The following is a 20,797-nucleotide window of genomic DNA, read 5'->3' as shown; positions in this document are numbered from 1 at the left end:
CGACCTCTGTGGCTCAGTGGTGAGCGCGTCGGTAGCTCAAGCCGGGGGTCGCGGGTTCGAATCCCGCCGACGGAACAAAAAGTTTTCAATGTTCCCGGGTCTGGATGTGTATTAAATATGTGTATGATATAATAAAAATCTTAAATATATGTATAGTATAAAAGTATTAAATATATTTCCGTTGTCTGGTACCTGTAACACAAGTCCTTTAGGTACTTAGCACGGGGCCAGACTGACGTGGTGTGAAGCGTCCATAGATATTATTATTATTATTATTATTATTATTATATTTATTGGCTAAGTTATACCCTATTGTTTAAAAAACCTATCCATATAACCTCCTCCTGCTTTAGGCGTCGGTTAAAAAGGATCCTTATGTAACTGCGGAAAAAATTTGATGAGGTACGGAGCTCCGGGCGACTGATGTAATTTATTTTCTCAAAAACAATTCCGAAGATTTGTAGCAAATATTTCAAGCGGCTTGGGGCTCTAACCCTATTACTTCTTATAGGCATTACTCATACTTTCAAGGTTATATTAATTTAATGATATTTCCCTTTGTCCCTACAACGTTTCCAACTTAAGCCTTTGCACGAGTAGACTTATCTACTGGACTTTTCGCAAAACGACGTTTTACCTGTTTTGAAGATTACAAAAATATTATATTTTAAAAAGCGAATTACGTTTTTAGTATTAAAAAAAAACGTAAAATACCTGTGGTACCCACAATTCGCATAAAATTCCTGCATCGCGCTATCGAAGTTTTCTAAGAGCGTCGGTATATAAAAACCGGCCAAGTGCGTGTCGGGCCACGTGCAATATAGGGTTCCAAAAAATCCACTGTGTATTCTAGCGACACAGGAGTCGCAGTGGTGTGAATGTGTGGTGGGAATTTGCCCGTTAAAAGGACTATAACTTATTTAATCCCACAGCCACTCCGACGTGAACGGCTGGACGATCCAGCTGGGCATCACGCGACGTCGCTCGCACGCGTACTACGGGCAGAAGGTGAAGGTGCGTCGCGTCGTGCCGCATCCCAACTACAACGTCGGCGTCGCGCACGACAACGACGTCGCACTTTTCCAGGTACGATGCGTCTGCGCTAAACATCCTATCGACTGCGCCAAATGCTCCGATCCTACCGACTGCACCAAATGCTCTGATCCTACCGACTTTGCTAAAGGGCTTGATTGTACAGACAAGCCGAACGCTCTGATATAATTGACGGAGATAAACGATCCGATCGTACCAACTACACAAAACGCTCCGATCCTACCGACTTTGCTAATGGGTTTGATTGTACAGACAAGCCAATGCTCTGATATAATTGACGGAGACAAACGATCTGATCGTACTAACTGCACAAAACGCTCCGATCCTACCGACTGCGCCAATTGCTTCGGTCCTACCGACTGCGCTAAATACTCTAATCCTACGCGCTGCGCTCGGTGCTCCGATCCTACCAACTGCGCCAATCTTATATTATATCGCCTATGTTTAATTTCGATGATTATACTGAAATTTATGTAGTCCGTGACATACGTTATTTATACCAAAATTATTCACACAATATAATTAAAGAATCCCATAGCCGTGCAATCTGTTATCTGCTTAGTGATTTTAGTAACGAACTAGACAACGACATTGTACATTGCTTAATTGTTTCTGGAATTTCTTTATAAAGTCATCAAACAATATAGGAAATATACATTTATAGTTTCAAAGATTTGTTTGTCTCCATTAACTTCAATAATTACTTCTCTCGCTGTCGAGTTGATGCAATTGTACCTGGAGTTAACTGTTGTTGTTCGGTAACATTCTCTTTGTTCTGTTTACTGTCGAGTCGCACAACTTCCCCTCTTCTAATTGCAGTTGTGAAGTTGGTTGAGTCGCATTGATACAGTACTTAGTGATTGTTGCGCTAAATACCTAAACGTATGAGGTATCATGAGATTAAATGTTTTCACAACGGTTACCCTCTTGGGGGTGTTAAGTGCGATTATTAGATGTCATGTAAACCTTCCAAACACCGTGGTAACATAATTTATTGGAATGTTATATTTGTCGCCTCTATAGTCTCTGATGATAAGACGTTATGTTGTACATACATAAAAGGTCAATTCAGACCGCAACGTAGTTAAACGTGTTTTAATTTTATATATAAAATTCTCGTGTCACAATGTTAGTTACCGTACCCCTCCGAAACGGATTTACTAATTTTTACTAAATTTTATATGCATATTCAGTAGGTCTGAGAATCGGCTACTGGGTGCTTTTTATATTGATAAGTGCATTTGTTGAATAAATAATAGTAAATTATTACAACTCGAGACTGACGGCGACCATTATTTGTGCGACGGGATAGCGATGGACGTTTCCATGGTGACATACTTATTTAGTCACTTCAATAAAATAATATGGGCGAAATAGTTTATATAGCAAAGAAACGTTTGCCGGGACAGCTAGTTAAGATATATATTTCTTAGGGTCAATTCAGACCGCAACGTAACGCGTAGATGCATTTCAAAATTAGTATGGATTTGACAGATTCGCAAGACGTCTCAAGCTGACGACATCTGTCAAATCCATACAAATTTAGGTCGCGTCGCGTCGCGCCTCGCCTCGTCACGTTGCAATCTGAATTGACCAATCGATCGTGGAATAACGAGACACAATAGCTTATCTATTGTTATCGCGGCCGGATGAGGCCGCTTAGGGCTTCATGAATTAAGGTACAATTCCGTGTATCGCGACAGTCGTAAGCCGCGCGCGGCCCTCGACTGTCGTCGGCCGCGCGCATCTGTCATAGTTAGAAACGGTGCCATGCATCTTCATACAATGACTATTGTCGCGAGCGGCCGACGACAGTCGTAGGTCGCGCGCGGCTTACGACTGTTGCGATGCACGGAATTGTACCTTAAGTTAAACTTCTCTTTTTCATAAGTGTAATCGATTCTCCCGATACTCAACAACTTATTAGGTTATTTTTTCTTTATTCTGCCGTCTTTATGGCTCTTTGTCTGTTGTAGCTGGCAGTGCGAGTACGATACCACGAGCAGCTGTCGCCGGTGTGTCTGCCGCCGGCGCGCCGCGCGCTGCTGCCCGGCACGCTCTGCACCGTCATCGGCTGGGGCAAGCGCGACGACAAAGACAGTGAGTAGTTCTGTCTCTTTCAGTATTATAAAAAACGACAGAGATAACATCTATACATCCTATACATTTACATATAAATAAAATGGAGTGTATGTTTGTAATATTAAAAAAACCGTTTTTTACTACATGCATATGAATTTTTAGACGGTACTTACACCAAAATAACAATTTTTGGAATCTTTGTCTGTCTGTATGTCTGTCTGTTTGTTCCGGCTAATCTCCGAAATAGCTGGACCGATTTTGACGGTACTTTTATTGGCAGATAGCTGATGTAATAAGGAGTAACTTAGGCTACTTTTAAACCGACTACTTTTACTTTTTTATTTTTTACCTATGTATTTTACATTTCGTTGACGCGGACGAAGTCGCGGGTAACAGCTAATTATAAATAAGATGGTAGACCGCCGCAAGTTTAGAGCGCGAAGCGACGTAAACTTAGATCTTACAACGTACGAGTATGTATGACATTTGTAATCGTAGAAAATGTTCATTGCATAAGATTAGTATTCCATACTGCAAGGTTCGTTGAGTAACCGGACGCCTAGACGAGCAATTTTATTGCGTAATAATATTAACCGTCTAGGGTTGACATTGAACATCGCGCGCCTTCAATCTTATTGTCAAATAAACTGTTCAATAAAATTGTTTCCTATTACCCTATTCCCTCTTAAAAGGCCGGCAACGCACCATGGAGTGTCCATGGGTGATGGAAGTTGCTTTCCATCAGGTGACCCGTTTGCTCGTTTGCCCCTTATTTCGTAAAAAAACAATGAACTTTAATAAAATGCCAAATAAATGCAACGTAGCATCTGCGTAGCTCACGCTACGCCGCGTAGAGGCAGTGCTACGAATCGTAGCGTACGAAATTTTGCTACGGCCTACGGAAATATAAAGATCGACGCACATCATGTCCCATACTACAAAATATTATGGTTGTTTTGATTTTACAGAAAACTATCGTCATTCTTATTACTTTTATTACCACATAAGCAAGTTTCGTATGAAGAGTGAATAATTTCGTAGGTATTTTATTGAATTTTTTCAATTATTAAGCAAAGCGGACTGCGGGGCTAAAATGGTAACTTTTAGCAATTCCTCTCAATCAATTCAGCGACGATATTACGAGCAATATCGTCGGTGATTCATCTAATTTTGTAAAATAACGTCCTACGTCAATGGAAATTCAATTCATTAGCAGATTCATAATTGAAACTGTATTGCCATTCTGAAAAACATAAAAACGAACATGACCGGTTTTTTTTTCTACAATTATTTATGATTTTATGAATGATCCACGAAATATTTGATATAATTGTTATATTTTATGTATTAAACTGTACATTTATTGTATATTTGTTCATTAAAATCATTGTATAACTAAAAACAAAATGTTGTTTAATAATTTCACCATAATCTTTAAATATCGTAATATTTTCGTAACGTTACTGCCGCAAGGGCATCTATGCCCATATAACAATATGAAAATTTAACCGATACTTGAAATTATTAATTATATGGAAACATAATATGGTGATTTTGATTTCAAGAGAAGTATCCTAAGCATATGCTACCAAAAAGTAAGATTTTGCACCAAGGTATGCTATGGTTCCGAAGATACTAAGAGAACTCCGGAGTCCTTATAGATAAAAGTTTGGGGGTTCCGGCGTTGTTTTACGAAGAAAGCATATTATTATGCTACTATGTAAATAACATTCATCATCATCATCATCACTACCATCACACCACAGACCAATTATACACTTTATTTATACCAATTATAGACTCTTGAATCCCATAAAAACAGCGTGTCTGCAGTTTTTAGTTCTCATCTGAACGATAGATGGCGTTGAGTGTATCAAATTAGCCTAACAAATAAAAAATACAATAAATAAATGCACCATCTAGTAGACTATTTTTAAAACACGTTCACAAACTGCAAAACTCTCCCAAAGATGTCGCTGATTAATTTTAATCAAAAATGGCATTTATTAAAGCTTTCATATCTCTTTTAGTTTTTAGCTCTTTTAAAATATCTATATTTTTTTATAAAGATAGATACAAAAAAAAATTTTTTTTATTCCGTCGGCGGGATTCGAACCCGCGACTCCCGGCTTGAGCTACCAATTCGCTCATCCATCTGTTTTTCTGACATTATGTATTTCTATTGCTGCTATAATAGTAAATACTAAAAACAAAATAAATTAAATATTTAAGGCGGGCTATATGTAGCTTCACTCTGCATCCTCTATCAGTTGTATCACGGGGAGTGCTCTGAGGAATTGTTCGGAATCATACCTCCTGCAACTTTTCGCCATCGCTCCACGCGAAAAATATACTTACCATCCTCATCACCTTGATGAGTGGCAGTCTTCCACCGTGCATTTTTCGCGTAACTTTCTGCCGCGCACTGTAAAACTCTGAAACGAACTGTCACCAGCAGTATTTCCGGACCTATACGACCTGCAAACCTTCAAGAAGAGAGCGTATTCCCTCTTAAAGGCCGGCAACGCACCTGCAGCTCTTCTGATGTTGCGAGTGTAGTGATGTCCATGGGCGACGGTAGTTGCTTTCCATCAGGTGACTCACGACTCACAAAATTACGCTCGTTTGGCCTCACCCTAAGGGTTCCTTGTTGATTACGGAACCCTAAAATATGCGTCATGTCGAATTTTTTTTTATGAAATAAGGGGGCAAACGAGCAAACGGGCCACGGCTCACGGTTTACTGAATAATTAAATTAATCAACAATCTTGCGCGTAAATAAATAGTACGAGCACACCCGCGTGCACTGTGCAGTGTTCGCTGTAAATAAGAACAAGTATGACATGTCCGTGTTCGCGTGGAATGGCTCGTAATTTCAAACGCGGTACAAGACGGTAAGTATAGATGTCCGCATCTGGCACAGTAAAATTTAATACAGACAGACAGACGGCCTGACAGACCGAAACTATAAGGGTTCCTTGTTGACTACGGAACCCTAAAAAGTAGGTAAGCACAAATCTTGCGAAAAAACTTTGGTGCTCGAAGTTGGGCTTTGAGTGAGATTTCGTGCGTCTACTAACATGAACGGAAGGTGTCGCGTCGAACTGGAATCGTTGCATACCAAAAATTACCGTTAAAAATATCAGTATTAATAACGTTATTTTTATACCTATAGGTATCTAAAAATGTTACCAACAGACTTGTATGAATATTAACGAAATGTGTCGCGTCGAACTGGCAACGTCGCATACCAGAAAATAACGATACCGGTACATTTTACCGGTACCGGATACATTTTACCGGTAGTAATAACGGCATTTTTTAAACTATATTTAAATGTTAGTACCTGGATGACCGAGCTTTGCTCGGTATAGCAAACACTCATTGACTTCGTGTTACTTAATAACGCCATCTGCTGGTCGTTAAAACAATTAATTGCTAACAAAATAATATTATTATTCGCCAATAGATGTCAGGGAGAGTCATATTTTTCAGTTTATCGATTATCGATAAAACACGAATAAAATGTCATTTTCTGAAAATGATTCCTAGCTAGATCGATTTATCCCCCCGAAACCCCCTATACAGTGTGTAACAAAAATTAGTGATAATACTTTAGGGTGTGTACGTGTTCCTCTCCTTGTAGAGAGTTCACTGTGAAAGTAGCAGCTCTAAAAGACAAAATAAATTTGTCACTTTTGTATGGGCAAGGGCCCGAGCGTCACGAGTTTCCCCATACAAAAGTGAAAAAAAAATTTGGTCTTTCAGCGGTGCTACTTTAACAGTGAACTCTCTACAAGGAACACCTATATACCCTAAAGTATTGTCACTTATTTTTGTTACATCCTGTATACTAAATTTCATGAAAATCGTTTAAAGATATATAAGATGTTACCTACTAGATATCGTTAAAAATATCGTTAAGCTGCACGTTAAGAGAAGTTTAAAAATGAATCGTAAATGATTCATTGTATGATTCAACTAAGCGACCATTTTAGCCCCGCTGCTCCGCCGTATTTTTTTAAAGTAAAAGTAATTTTAAGTGTTATGAATTATTATGATTCTTAACACTGGAGCTACGGTTCGTAGCGTCAGCTACGCACTCGCTACGACTTTTTTTAAATACATAAAAGCGTATTTTTCTGTTTAATCGACATGAACATGAATTTCAACTAATTAAAGTTTTAAGTAATTTTTTTATTAATGTAAGCATAATAACTATGACGACGAGTGGCCACTGGTCGACGATTAATCGTCGACTGGTTTTTACAAGGTGTTAAACACAGTATTTACTTTGATTATTGATCTTAATTATGCGTACAAGTGTGCGTCTACCTTAAATAAAGCGCGCAGGTGTTCTCTGGTGCTTAATTAAGGGAGGCACAAATTGAAAACACTTCTGTTTCATAAAACATTGTTGGCATTGATAAGTCATTTCTGGATTTCATTTTCGTAAATTACTCATAGAGTTGAACAGCGTGGCCACCATAGGAATGAGGGTGTTTGAAATTCTATTTGCCGCTATTTAGCCTTAGGGCCTATCATGTCAAACTGCTGTCATATGTCACGATATAACTGTCATGTGTCACGATAATATGCTTTGACACGATAGACCCTAAGTTTACATAGCGGCACCTGATGGCAAATAGAATTCAACACCCTCATTGTCTTTCGACTTTCTCTATATTTTAACTATGAAGAAACGTCGTGTCATTCATTAATGTTTTTTCTCGGGACTCAATGTATGTCAATACCATAAAGTTAATATACCTAGCGAAATAGAGAAACAAAGGCCTGAGCAAGCGAGATTCACTATCAGTAACACTCTGTGGTATAACACCCCTCTTTTTTGTCGGGGGTTAAAAAAGAGACGTGTGATACATGATACCAGAACTCTTTTTTTGACGTCCAGTCGGCACGTACCGCACGTTGACAATTTAATCTCATAGAGTTCATGTTCAATCGCGCTCGTGTAAGTGTATACGTACCTACACATATTTTACACACAGATATAAATCAATTTCTGTTTCGTTTGACAGCTCGAGATTGTTGCTCTATTCCGCTAGGTATATTAACTTTATGGCCAATGCCAAAGATCACAATCGATTCAACGGCAGATGGCGAACGTCGTTTGGTCTGGTATTTCAAGCTAATGTTAATCGTAATTTCTGGACTGAGATTGACATATTATCACATAGCTTTTAATTATTTATGTCTGCCATCTGCCTATCAGTGCCGAATTTGTATTTTTTATGAGCGTAGGCCACTTTATTTCCGCCGCCCCACGTACGTAACCTACCGGCCCGCTACGGACGCTGCCGCCCCTAGGCCGCGGCCTGTACGCTCTATTTATAAATCCGGGGCTGCTGCCTATTCATTAATTTCTGTGATTTTTTTAAAATAATAATATCTATGGACGCTTCACACCACGTCAGTCTGACCCCGTGCTAAGTACCTGAAGGACTTGTGTTACGGGTACCAGACAACGGAAATATATTTAATACTTTTATACTATACATATATTTAAGATTTTTATTATATTATGGTACACATATTTAATACACATCCATGACCCAGGAACTTTGAAAACTTTTCGTTCCGTCGTCGGGATTTGAACCCGATTCTACAACATAAGCTTTGAATGTTTACGTAGTTTGGTATACAGGCGTTTAAATAAATTTTGATTTGAAAATAAGAAACGGAATTCTTCCTACTCCTCCTATTTTCTTCTGATTAATTTCGTTGCGGGTCCCAAGACAGCTTTAGCATGTCCCTCGGGCTCCCTGAGATCATATCAAAGGGTTTTCGTGGTTGGATACCGCTGTCGATCCTGGCGACACAGGAGATACAGTGGTGGGAATGTGTGGTGGGCCAAAGCCCGTTTAAAAAAAAAAAAGGCGTTTAAATGATTTTTTATTATTCAGTGTCGGAGTACGAGGCGGCGGTAAACGAGGTGGAGGTGCCGGTGCTTCATCGTGAGGTGTGCAACCAGTGGCTCGAACACCGCGACCTCAACGTCACCGAGGGCATGGTCTGTGCTGGATACCCAGAAGGCGGGAAGGACGCCTGCCAGGTACGGTGGAGTTTGAGCTCTATGTTAAGGATATAAGGTTAAGAGCTTTGCTCAACTGAAGATGACTCAGCGGTGAGTTATGTTCGCATCATGAGGCTGAAAAACGCCTCTTGAATATGACTACAAATAGGGTTGCCAGGTTGCTAAATCGAAAAGCCGGACAAAGTAATCAGCATCAAGACATTAGTACGAAAAAGAGTTGCTATCGAGTACTTAAAATCTAAACTTTTAATATAGAAATACGTTCGACAGCTCGTGTACACCGTACAAATTTTATGTTTTATTAAAACAGTTTAACATCTAATAGTTATACAATTTCACATCTCATTAGGTGTCAAACCGTCTGTTGCGGTAGGTTCTATCGTACCCGCAACTCTGCCTTAAGCGATGAGTGGAGCACCATGGGGTTTTAGTGGGTAGCAGGAGTCCCACATACAGTGTTACCACCTCTCAAAAATATTTATCCCTAAATTGGTGTCAAAAACCCCTAAAATCGCCTTAATTTTTCTGTCTTCCCCCTAAAATCTATATATATATATAAAAATGGATTTTCAATTATGTCAGTAACGCTAAAACTCGAAAACGGCTGAACGGATTGGGCTAATTTTAGTCTTAAAATATTCGTAGAAGTCCAGGGAATGTTTTAAAGTGACACGAAGTTCACAGGGGCAGCTAGTATGCATATATATATAAATTTATAATAGTTTAGAAATAATATACTGAAATATGTTATAAAATATATTTTTTTATAATAATTGATTTAATATGTTGCCGCCAGTCACCACAGAGTGGCCATAGAATTACGTAATAGATGTCGCTAGAAGTCGCTAGGTCAATAAATAATTAATATTAATATCAACAATTTCAAAATATTAAAAAGTAAAAAAATCCCTGAAAATACCCCTAAAAATTTTAGACCCCTAAAAAAATCCCATCTCACTTATTTAACCCCTAAATCTGGGGGGAAAACCCCTAAGTTGGGAACACTGCCCACATACCCCGGCCGATATCCCCAATTTGCCGGGGACGCGTAAAGCATTTCCCCATGTAAAAAAAAAAAAAAAAAAAAGGTGTCAAACCGTCTAAAATTTGCGTTTTCAGGCTCTACAAAGGCCGGACTACCTTTGATTTTGGCCGGACACGCAAGAAAAAAGCGCCTGACCTTGTCCGGCTTTATCCGGACAAAGTCAGGCGACCTGACGCCTGACGCCTGGCAACCCTAACTACAAATATAATGTAGAACACAACAAAAATACGAGTTCACGTAGTATCTTGTAATAATCTGAAGTCGCGACGTCGGCTGGTTTGAACACGCCGCACATACGGAACCTGAATTTTGATGTAAAATTAACATAACAAAACGCCCCAATACAGATATTCCTTTTCGATCACATCTGTCGTGTCTGGAAGTCTGGGATCCATGTTTGTTAAATTTATCTATGCAATTTTTTTTTATTGTGGCCCAAATATATTATGTACTTACACATATTAATATGCTGGTTTGGCCATAAAGTCACAAATTTTTGTTTTTATAGATAGCTAATAATAACATATTCTGTTCTTGTTTATCAACATTCAACAATAAAAATACGTTTCATACTACGAATATAGTTTTTATTATTCGTGGGTTTCAAATTAAAAATTTTGCTAAAATCAAATCTGCGCTGATTACATCAATGCGACCTCAGCAATAACTATCTGAGATCGCATTGATGTAACACATTAACATGTGGGACTGGATTCCAACATGTCCTACGTAAGCATGTTGGAATCTTGTTGGCATTAACTAGCTACAGCTAGATAATATGTTTATATTGATAAGTATTACTGATCCATCCAAATGTAAATCGAAAGTAGCCCTAAATATTATATATTTTGTTAATTGTCTAGGCAATCGATGAGAACCATAGACATAAAATGTACATCATTTTCGTTTCAGGGCGACTCCGGCGGGCCCCTGCTATGCAAGGACCCTGACGACCCGGCGCGCTGGTACGTCGGGGGCATCGTGTCGTGGGGCATCAAGTGTGCCCACCCTCGCCTGCCCGGCGTATACGCGTATGTGCCCCACTACGTGCCCTGGATACAGGCCCAGCTGCGCCTATATAGTGATGACGACCGATGAGCGGGTTGAAGAAAGTCGCGAACGTGAGTTGGACGTTCGCGGACTCGAGTCAGGCGTTCGTGGATTCTAGTCGCTCGTTTGTTTACTTCGCTTTCGCGGACTCGAGTCGGGCGTTCACAGACTTGAGTTTAGCGTTCGCGAACACGACTCGCAAACTAGTCAAATTGATAACTTAGAGGTTTTTATAAGAGAAATTTATTGGTGTACCACCGGACGATGACAATAACGTGTTTTATGGACTTTATATTATAAGGTAACTTCGACAATAATACGACACTTTATAATGTTTTTACTGTACGATGACAATTATTATATACGAAAATACTGTATGAGAATCGTGACAAAACTACTTATAATCGTAGTGAGGAATAAAATAGTTTCGTTGCGATATAGTCTGGCTGACGAGCATATCACTCGCCTCCGTGATATGGAACTGTGATATGTGGCTGCCGGAAGCCGAAAGTCGGAGGCCGATTGTCCGGCGCCGGAAGCCGGACGTCGGTGCCGGAAGCCGGACGTCGGTGCCGGAAGCCGGACGTCGGAGGGCGGGCGCTGGACGCTTCAAAGTTCTACTTTTTACAACTTTGAACGTAACTTAGGTGGGATTTCACCAAACACACATAAAACTTAGTTTTTTAAAACTTAGTTCCATTGAACGCGTTCATGCTGCGACGTAAATCTCGTTTTGTTTCGATTGGATTTCACAAACTTCTTTTGATCGCGATTATTTAATCTAAGTTTACGTGACGTCACGCGATTATTTTACATGTTTTCATCATTTTAAGGCCTTCTTACGTTAATTTAACTACAAAATAGCAAGAAACAATACATAAACTAACAAACGCATATGTCAAAACTGTCATCTTGACATTTCTTTTGTCTATGTTTTTCGTTCCGCCATGACAGGGCTTGAACGGGTTTTATAACGTTAAACTTCGGACTTTAGGCGTTCAGAAGATAAAACTAGGATTTGCTGTGAACGCGTTCAGTTTATGCTGGTGAAATGCATTTTGATGTTATAATCGCGTTTATACGTTTTGAACCGGTTCAGAGTGCTTTGAACGCGTTCCATTTCTTTGGTGAAATCGCCCCTTAGCGTATTTCTCGGGAGGTTTTTAGCGGTGTATACAGATGTACTATAAGGCGCTTATGACTAACTGTAGGGTAGAGTCGGGAGCTTAGATACTTTGGTCCTTCGATCCCTTGATATTTCGTTTTCGACCTTACGTAGTGACCTTAGGGTGTATATTTATTTGATGTTTGGTGTTAGATTAATAGCGAGAAGTGCTTTTATAGATGTATACTTTCTGAATGTCGTTCAGGCGAGGCCCCAGCCGCGGTCTAGTTCTTCCATGGGACAATAACTCATCACCCGCTTTTAGTGTAGACGTTTTGATATCGTTTTATAGCGGTTATTTTTTAGCTCGGGCCTTTATCCAAGTTGCCATCGCATGAGCATCGGTATGCTCTTGATCCGGTTCGTTTTAAGCGACTTCAAAAAAAGAGGTTATCAATTCGACGCGTGTGTATGTAATATTCCCAGAACTGCCCAGTTTTCGTATATGTTAGTCTATGTCAGCATCTGAGCAAATGTGCCAAATTTCAAAAGTGTATGTATGTATGTTTTTATGTTTGTGTTCGCATATCTCTCGAACTACAAGTCCGATTTAAGTAATTCTTTTTTTGTTGTACTAGGTATTGTTCAACTCAGGGAATAGTGCAAGTGTCATCAAAGTCGGTGCAGTAGTTTTTGAGATACGGCATTTTGATTCTCAATTACGTACAATTTTGAATTCGGTTTTATCTTTTTAAAATACTCTTATTATCGTCATATTAATTAGCGATGACAACTTGGCTAAAAGCCGTTCTTCCGCAGCGGGGCGGTGGTCTTTCGAAGCTGTCAATGGACATTAGAGATATAGCTTTAATAGCGTGTAAGTAGGAACACTATGCCTAGACGTAGACTAGATTATACAAAACAATATCATTTAAACTTATACATTCAAATATATTGTATATTTAAAGATTTGTGAAAAATATAAAATGGTTTATGAAAGATCTCCTAAAATTAATACCTTTAGTGTGAGACAATAATTCAATTTCACAACGGCTGTAAATTACATTAATATTATTTTTGTATGTTACGTAGAATAAAATGGCGAAACTTATGCTCAAAGTTGCTATAGTATATTATAAAGTGTATAGATGTATCATATTATACAGACACGGACAGACGCGTAGATATTAACAACATGATTATTATATAACCGTTACTTATAAAAAATGAGGAATTACTTAAGTTTTAATATAGTTACAAAATAAGTGTGCAATGTGTCATACACTTTCACATGACAAATACAGGGTGCAATTAAACCTTCCTGCCTAATTTTAATATATTGTCCTTGTTAAAATAAAAATACACGTATTTTTTTATAATCACTCAGTACTAAAATGTTGAGAAATAGGTTCCGAAAGTTGTCCTACAAAACAGTACAATTTATGGACACTACAAGTCGCCCGCGTGTGACGTGCCCCCGCGTCACCTCCGCCCATACCCACCGCCGCGAGTGACCGTTCTGCAACGATTTTAAATGGGATAATATTTTATCATTAAAAAAATACTTACCCTATTTGTTTTGGTTAAATGAACTCTCATGATGATACCTAAGCCCTGGAAAAGTTTGGCTGGAAGGTTTAATTGCACCCTGTATAATTTATTGCATAAGTTATAACCCTTTTTTAACTCGGTTAAAAAAACAGCATGGTTTAAGGAACTGTAAAAAAGCTCTGGGCGGCATCTCCATGGATATTTTATCTTGGTTTTTCTCGTGTTTGTTAACAATCTCCGTGTCTGTCGACCCCTAAAGGTTGTCGACGTCTTATGAGTCACCTTCTCAACTCGAGCTTTTCTATTAGTATGTAATAGTTTATAAAGTTGGAGAAATTAATGTCCTTTTTATACAAAAGTAAATTATCAAGAAAAAGACAATAAAAATATTATATTATAGGCCGACTCGCGGCCAAACTGATTCTTCTGAAACATAGTGACTGAATGTAACGTAGTCGTTAGAAAATGGAGGTCGATTTACTATTGTAAGTTCAATAGGACTCGGTCGATGTCCATTTTGTCTAAAATATAAATTAGGTTAGTAAATATCAATAGTAGTAGACGTTACGTTATGACCGTCACACACGTTCAAAGAGATTTGTCCAACAGCATTCAATCAACGCCAAATTTGTCAATAATATTTCGGCACTTATTTAGACCGGTGATAACGTCATCATTTGAACGTGAGTGGCGGCTATTACCTATTATTGCTTAAGTGTTTGACTTTTTTGTTTGTTACTTTATCTTTTTAAATTAGGTAATACTTACTAGGGTAACATTTAGTTGAATTCGTTTCGATGTAGTCGCATCTGTTGTATTTAGGACGCTTTGTTAATTCGTTAGTCAGTTAAAACAATAAAGGTTACAAGTTATAAATAACACGAGATGCATTGGTATTTGGCTTTATATAGAACATGGGTCATGTTCATCTCTAAGTGTTACGTGTACTATATGTGAACATATACAATGTACTTAGGTAGCTCGCTGTTGTCACTAGAGGTTGTAAGTGTTCACGGCTCGAATCTTTATATTAAATGTTAGTAGACACTGGATGTTTTATATCTAATATATTCTAAAGTATATTTTGAACCGCTCCGTTTTGTCGAGATGATGCGTTTCTACGAACCGATATTTAGAACGAATGAGATGATTATTTTCGTAAAACAGATCTATTTATGAAACTATATTTACCGTCTATTTAGTGGTTTACGATGTAAATGGTTGTGTACTGTTTAATATCTTTTAGTATTGTCCGTCACACACGATCAAATTATTGGATCTAGTTGTCCAAACGAGTGTTTGAGATAAATCATTATATTGGATGATTTGGGCATGTGTGGAGGGGATTAGGCATTTTGTTTCATCACACAAAGTTTCCCAAGTATATTTAAATATGAAAGTATTAAAAATATGAATATTAATTGTTGTAGGTATGTGTTTTGTTGTTGCTGTGTATCTTTATTATGATCGCTTTCGTTTCACGAACTGTCGTCAATTTGTACTCGGTGACTTGAAGAAGAATATCAATTAAGTATTATTAACAGTTTATTGTTAGGTGTTAAGAAAGTACGCGTCAAAAACTGAAAAGTAGAAAAAACTCCAAAGAAAATGAAAAAATATAGGTAAGTACACATTTCAATATAAAGTGCAAAATAACTTTGCTTCAAACTGAATAAAATAACTTCGCCGTCAATTTGGCCAAATATTGGGAAAAATTGGAATTTTCTCTTTTACTTAAATAAAAACCCATGAAATCCGATGAAAAACCATGATGCTCAGGCATACATAATATTGTATTTTTTTAGGCTATGAATCATTGACGCGTACTGCAAAATTATAACAGAAAATTAAGACAATAATAAAACGAACTTTACGAAAATACAGACAATAACAAATATAATATTATCTATGTATTTCGACTATGATTTTAATTAAGTGTTAGATACTTATATTTTCCATCGCGTAGGCTTATGGGCGACCTGTTTAAGTAGCTATTAAAGAAGTATTTAATATTTATAAATCCATTTAAAGTAGGTACCATAATTTTTCAAAACTATAATAAAATTTTGAGAAAATAATTTGATAGCAAAGAAATTATCTTTGAGAGTAACAAGAATAAGTAATTATTTATAGTTGTCACAACTACACAATTAAATAATTATTAATTTTACAGAATGAAATACCTACGGTACTTATTATTAACTATCTATTTGACCGAGCTTTGCTCGGTATTCGATAAAACACGAATAAAACGACATTTTCTAAAAATGATTCCTATATGCTAGATCGATTTATCGCCCCCGAAACCCCCTACATACTCATGAAAATCGTTATATATATACAAGAATTGCTCGTTTAAAGATATAAGATTATATTATGATAATAATTATTGATCTGCGTTCCAAAACTGACGGCTTGTGAGCATTCCTAGTCCCTATTATAGTATTTATTACCTTACGTAAGCGTAGTATGTAATAGAGACGCACAAAAACTTATGTTCGGTTACGGAAGCTAGTCTAAGGATGTGCCCCTGCGCCCTGCAGCACCCGGCTGAAAATAAGGTATGACTTTGTATGATCTCTGTTTCGCCAATATGATAGTCTACAAATTGGTAATAGGCTTTAAGCCAAATAGACAAACAGGGCCTGTAGACAAGTGGCAAAGCGCTAACGCTAACGCTAGTGCTACAAAATGTATGCGATTTGACATAAGTCATCGCTTCGCTAGCGAATACTAATGTCAAATCCGTACATTTTGTAGCGATCTAGCGTTAGCGTTTTGCCACTTGTCTACGGATGCAGAAAATACAACATCACTTTTGAAAACGACTTTAATCACATGCTATCATGGACGAATACTATGTAGCATGCCAACACGAAGCTGTAGAGGACACGTAGCTGTCCTGTGTCCAGTATTGGCCAACGAGTAGTAGTCGCATTAAATATAGATAAAATTATTACGATTCCGAGAGGTCATCTAATAATAATAAATAATAAACATTATTATTGTTATCATCATCATCATCATATCTATATCAAACTGTTTCTCGTATTTTGTTTTAGTTAATATCTCTACCTATCTGGAAAAGACTTTTATATTTTAGACGGTCATATTGGTGATACCTCCTTATTTGGTAGACAGAGAAAAGAAAGAGTGAGAGATAGACGTTATTTTCGGCCGAGTTCTGTACCTACGTGATGTCTAGGTGCAATCGCTTTATTTTAGACGTAATAGGTACGAGAGTGCCGTGTAGAATAAGGTTCTTCCTACTCGGGTATTGAAATAGTAGGCCCTAGTGTATCTCTCGAACTAATGAGCTATTAACGTCCTTTAGTGTGCTGAGTGCGAGCACTCGCCTTGAAGCGTATCTAGTTAACTACAGTTTTTATATCGATATCTATATACTTATTATAAAACAAAGTCGTTTTTTTCCCTCGTGTCCCTTTGTTCCCTTTAATCTTTAAAACTACGCAACGGATTTTGATGATTCTTTCAGTGTTAGATAGCCCATTTATCGAGGAAGGCTATAGGCTATATTTTATCACGCTAAGACTAATAGGAGAATGTGAAAAAAACGGGGGAAATTATTTGAAAGGGCTTATCTCGCGAACTACTAGAGCAATTTTTATGTTATTTGGCACAAATAAGAAGTAGACCACGTGAAGGATTATGGGCTATCGATTTTAATAATTTTTTCAGTGGCTATATTATATTTTATACCCGTGCGACGCCGGGGCGGGTCGCTAGTGTTTTATAAATCATTCTATGTCTAGTAGTTGAGGGTTAACCCTGAGGCAATTTGATTGATGTCATGCTATAATTAGGCACAACTTACAGTTTGTCTAAAAAGAGTCTGGCGCGGTGAAAGCTGGAAGTCGGAGTTTTTTATATTAGCCAAATTAAAGTATTTGTCAACACTACACTAGTACATTTTGTGTCAAAAGTGCGTTAAAGGGTTGCCTTTTAAAAAAGAAAGGCGCCCTCATTTAATCCTTCGATCGTGGTTTCTTGGAAATCTATTGCTATTCTATAGTGTCTCGCTCACCGGTGAGCTTATGAAGCTTGATGGGTTAAAACGGCAAACGCACTCTTTTTTGCCAAGCTGTACCTAACTTCTTTGCGGCGAGCTACGGCGGAAACTCACACCCAGCACTCTAAACACGATAGATATGAAACTTCATAATATAGACTTCATAAAGAGAATTATCGATGTTGAATGTTGTAAGGCGGATGTTGCTTATGTTCTTGAAATTTTATACAAAATATTTGTAACTTAGTCACTTAGACAATAACTAGACGCTGTTTTTATTACGAAAACTCGTAAATATTATCACTACCTAATAATTTTCTATACATAATCATGACAAAGTTAACTTTACATATCAATTTTATTTATAGTAGATATTGAAGACAATATTGTGTTTTAAGTTTCTTAAAAGCATTTTTGTTTTTCAACGAGACGTTTTTTAAGTTTAGTTTTAAGTTGCGTTTAAGATATCAATTTTGCAATAGGTATATTATAATGTTACTTGAAATTTTCTACAAAAATTCAGTTAGGTATCCCGTAAAAATTATTCAACGATGTACATTTATTTCTAACATTCAGAGTTATTTTAACCCTTATGTCAACGGCTTAATGTTCACTCCAGGGTGAAATAACTTTGAATAATCTTGATAATTTAAGATGATTTTTGTGGTATATTTGAGTATTAATGTTCATTGTTCAATGTTAGCGGCCGTACGGCGTGGATGTCGCTTCTAGGAGTTTGTGTAGCCCTTCAACTTTCCTTCGCTTTAATTATACATTACACAAAATTGTCCGTCTTTTATTTTCATCCCCGGAACCCCGATACTTGAATACGCAAGGAAAACGAAAACGAAGAACATTTAGAAATTACCAATCAGAACAGTTCAAAATTAATGAGCGCGTGAACGATTGTCGTTGGAAAACGAGCAAACGGCTAAATATAGTGTTTCCCTCATTATACAATGTACCATCGAGGGAATTGATCCCTAGGCAGTCGACAGACCAACGTCATTTGGTCGGATCACGTCAATTCAAGTTAGACGTAACGCGACCAAACTACGTAGGTCCCCCATCTGCCTAGGAACCAACTTCTCTGATAGTACTATCAGAGAAGATTCCTATGCAAATCGGAGACCTAAGTAGTTTGGTTGCGTTACATCAAACCCAGCTGACAGATCACAATTAACATTGAATTGACATATTCGACCAAATAACGTTGGTCTGTCAATTGCATAGGAATCAACTTCCTCGATGGTACATATTGTACAAAGTGCTCTTACAGACAAACGGCACTTGTTGACGGCAGGACAAGTGTCGACGGCTGCGTCGGCTGCCGACGACGCGTGCCGCCGACAAATGCCGTTCGTCTGTAAGAAATCTAAGTTGTAGATACCATTTACTGCGAAACGCGGCAATGGTCTAGCGATATTAAATTGAAAAATCCAAGATGATATCACGTAATGTGATATTTTAATTTGTATTGATTTCACTCGTCAAAAGATTTTGTTTTTTAACTTGTTAACTAAAAGTAGCTTACCGATCTTCTTCGCAGAACGCGACCGCGAACGATAAAATTATGTAGCGACCGAAATCGCCACTGATTTGTATTGGGTAGAAAAAAATGAAACCCATAGACTATTTCATAGTGGCATTTTATTTTATTTTTGTCGGCCGCGGTTGCGTGCTTCTCAGAATCTTAAAGGTTACTTAAAAGAAACACAAAAATCCTTTTCAAATCTTTTACTAATGGATACAATCGGTTATCAACAAATTAGAATAATGTTCACTAGCTACGGTACAAGTTACATCACTATACACGTAGTCACATAGCGAACGACAAACCTTTACATTCCCTACAGAAATCATAAAAATCGATTTAGCCAGAAAATCTTTAGATCGTAAGAATAGGATAAGAAACTGTAGATTGAGTAGTGAAAACTTAACAAAAAATTCGAGAACATAGCTTTTAAATAAATGCAAAGTTGATCTTTACACCTACGTAATAAATATGAATTTTAAAAATTAACTGACTGTAGGATTACTTTAAGTCCAGAATAGTCGTGACTATGACCATGGCATTTCAGGAGTATAATTTCTTCATATTATGTATACAATATTCCATTATGCCCGAGCCGCACCTGCGTAGTGCTATGGGCATAAAACGATACCATTGGACGATCGGGCGTATCGTCCAATGGTCGTCCAATAGTCTCATAGCACGAAGGTTCGTACGATAGACGCATGTGCGTTATAAGCACATTAAAGAAATTTATAGGCAGATGGCATACCCACATAATTTAATCGGATTATGTCAAGACAGATTACAGCTATCATTGACTTGACATAACCTGATTAAATATACAATCTGCCTTATGACCGTGTTTCCGGTCACAGTCACGTGACACTAATCTGGACACACCTCGACAACAATTTCAATAATAGCATTTCACATAAAATAAAATTATTCTATTTTAAACGTAATGGTTTAAAACAACACAATATAACTGTATTTATTACATCAGTATACAAACTATTTTAGCGGATGGGATATAATTGACTTAACATTGTTCGCTTGCATCCCTTTACACAATGGGGAAGAAAGATGGAAAGATAAAAGTAAAGTGAACAGTCTATAACTACATAAACTACAGTGTGCAGATCAGGCTCTTAGTGCCTGTCCAGATGAGGCGTTTTACGCGCGAAGTCTAGACGTGTGTTTCAATTTCTATTGCATCCAGATACCACGTTTTACGCGCGCTTTTACGCTACAAACATGGCAATCAAATTCGTCCATTCGCAACGGACTCGACACTCAAGTATCTCGGCTCG

General features: G+C 37.7%; 1 protein-coding gene across 1 annotated transcript in view; it reads left to right on the top strand.

Moving 5' to 3' along the window:
• Positions 1–12,867, top strand: part of LOC121730288 (atrial natriuretic peptide-converting enzyme) — a 109,939-nt gene extending 97,072 nt beyond the window's left edge. The window contains exons 14-18 of the mRNA XM_042119267.1: positions 933–1,086; positions 3,030–3,153; positions 9,060–9,208; positions 11,148–11,932; positions 12,430–12,867. Coding sequence (XP_041975201.1) covers positions 933–1,086; positions 3,030–3,153; positions 9,060–9,208; positions 11,148–11,333 — 613 coding nt within the window. The 3' untranslated portion in view covers positions 11,334–11,932; positions 12,430–12,867. The remainder of the gene's footprint in view (positions 1–932; positions 1,087–3,029; positions 3,154–9,059; positions 9,209–11,147; positions 11,933–12,429) is intronic.
• Positions 12,868–20,797: the final 7,930 nt, after the last annotated feature.

This window comes from Aricia agestis, chromosome 9 (assembly GCF_905147365.1).
Source record: "Aricia agestis chromosome 9, ilAriAges1.1, whole genome shotgun sequence".
Classification (NCBI taxonomy): Eukaryota; Metazoa; Arthropoda; class Insecta; order Lepidoptera; family Lycaenidae; genus Aricia; species Aricia agestis.
This window is presented reverse-complemented; position numbering and strand designations above follow the sequence as displayed.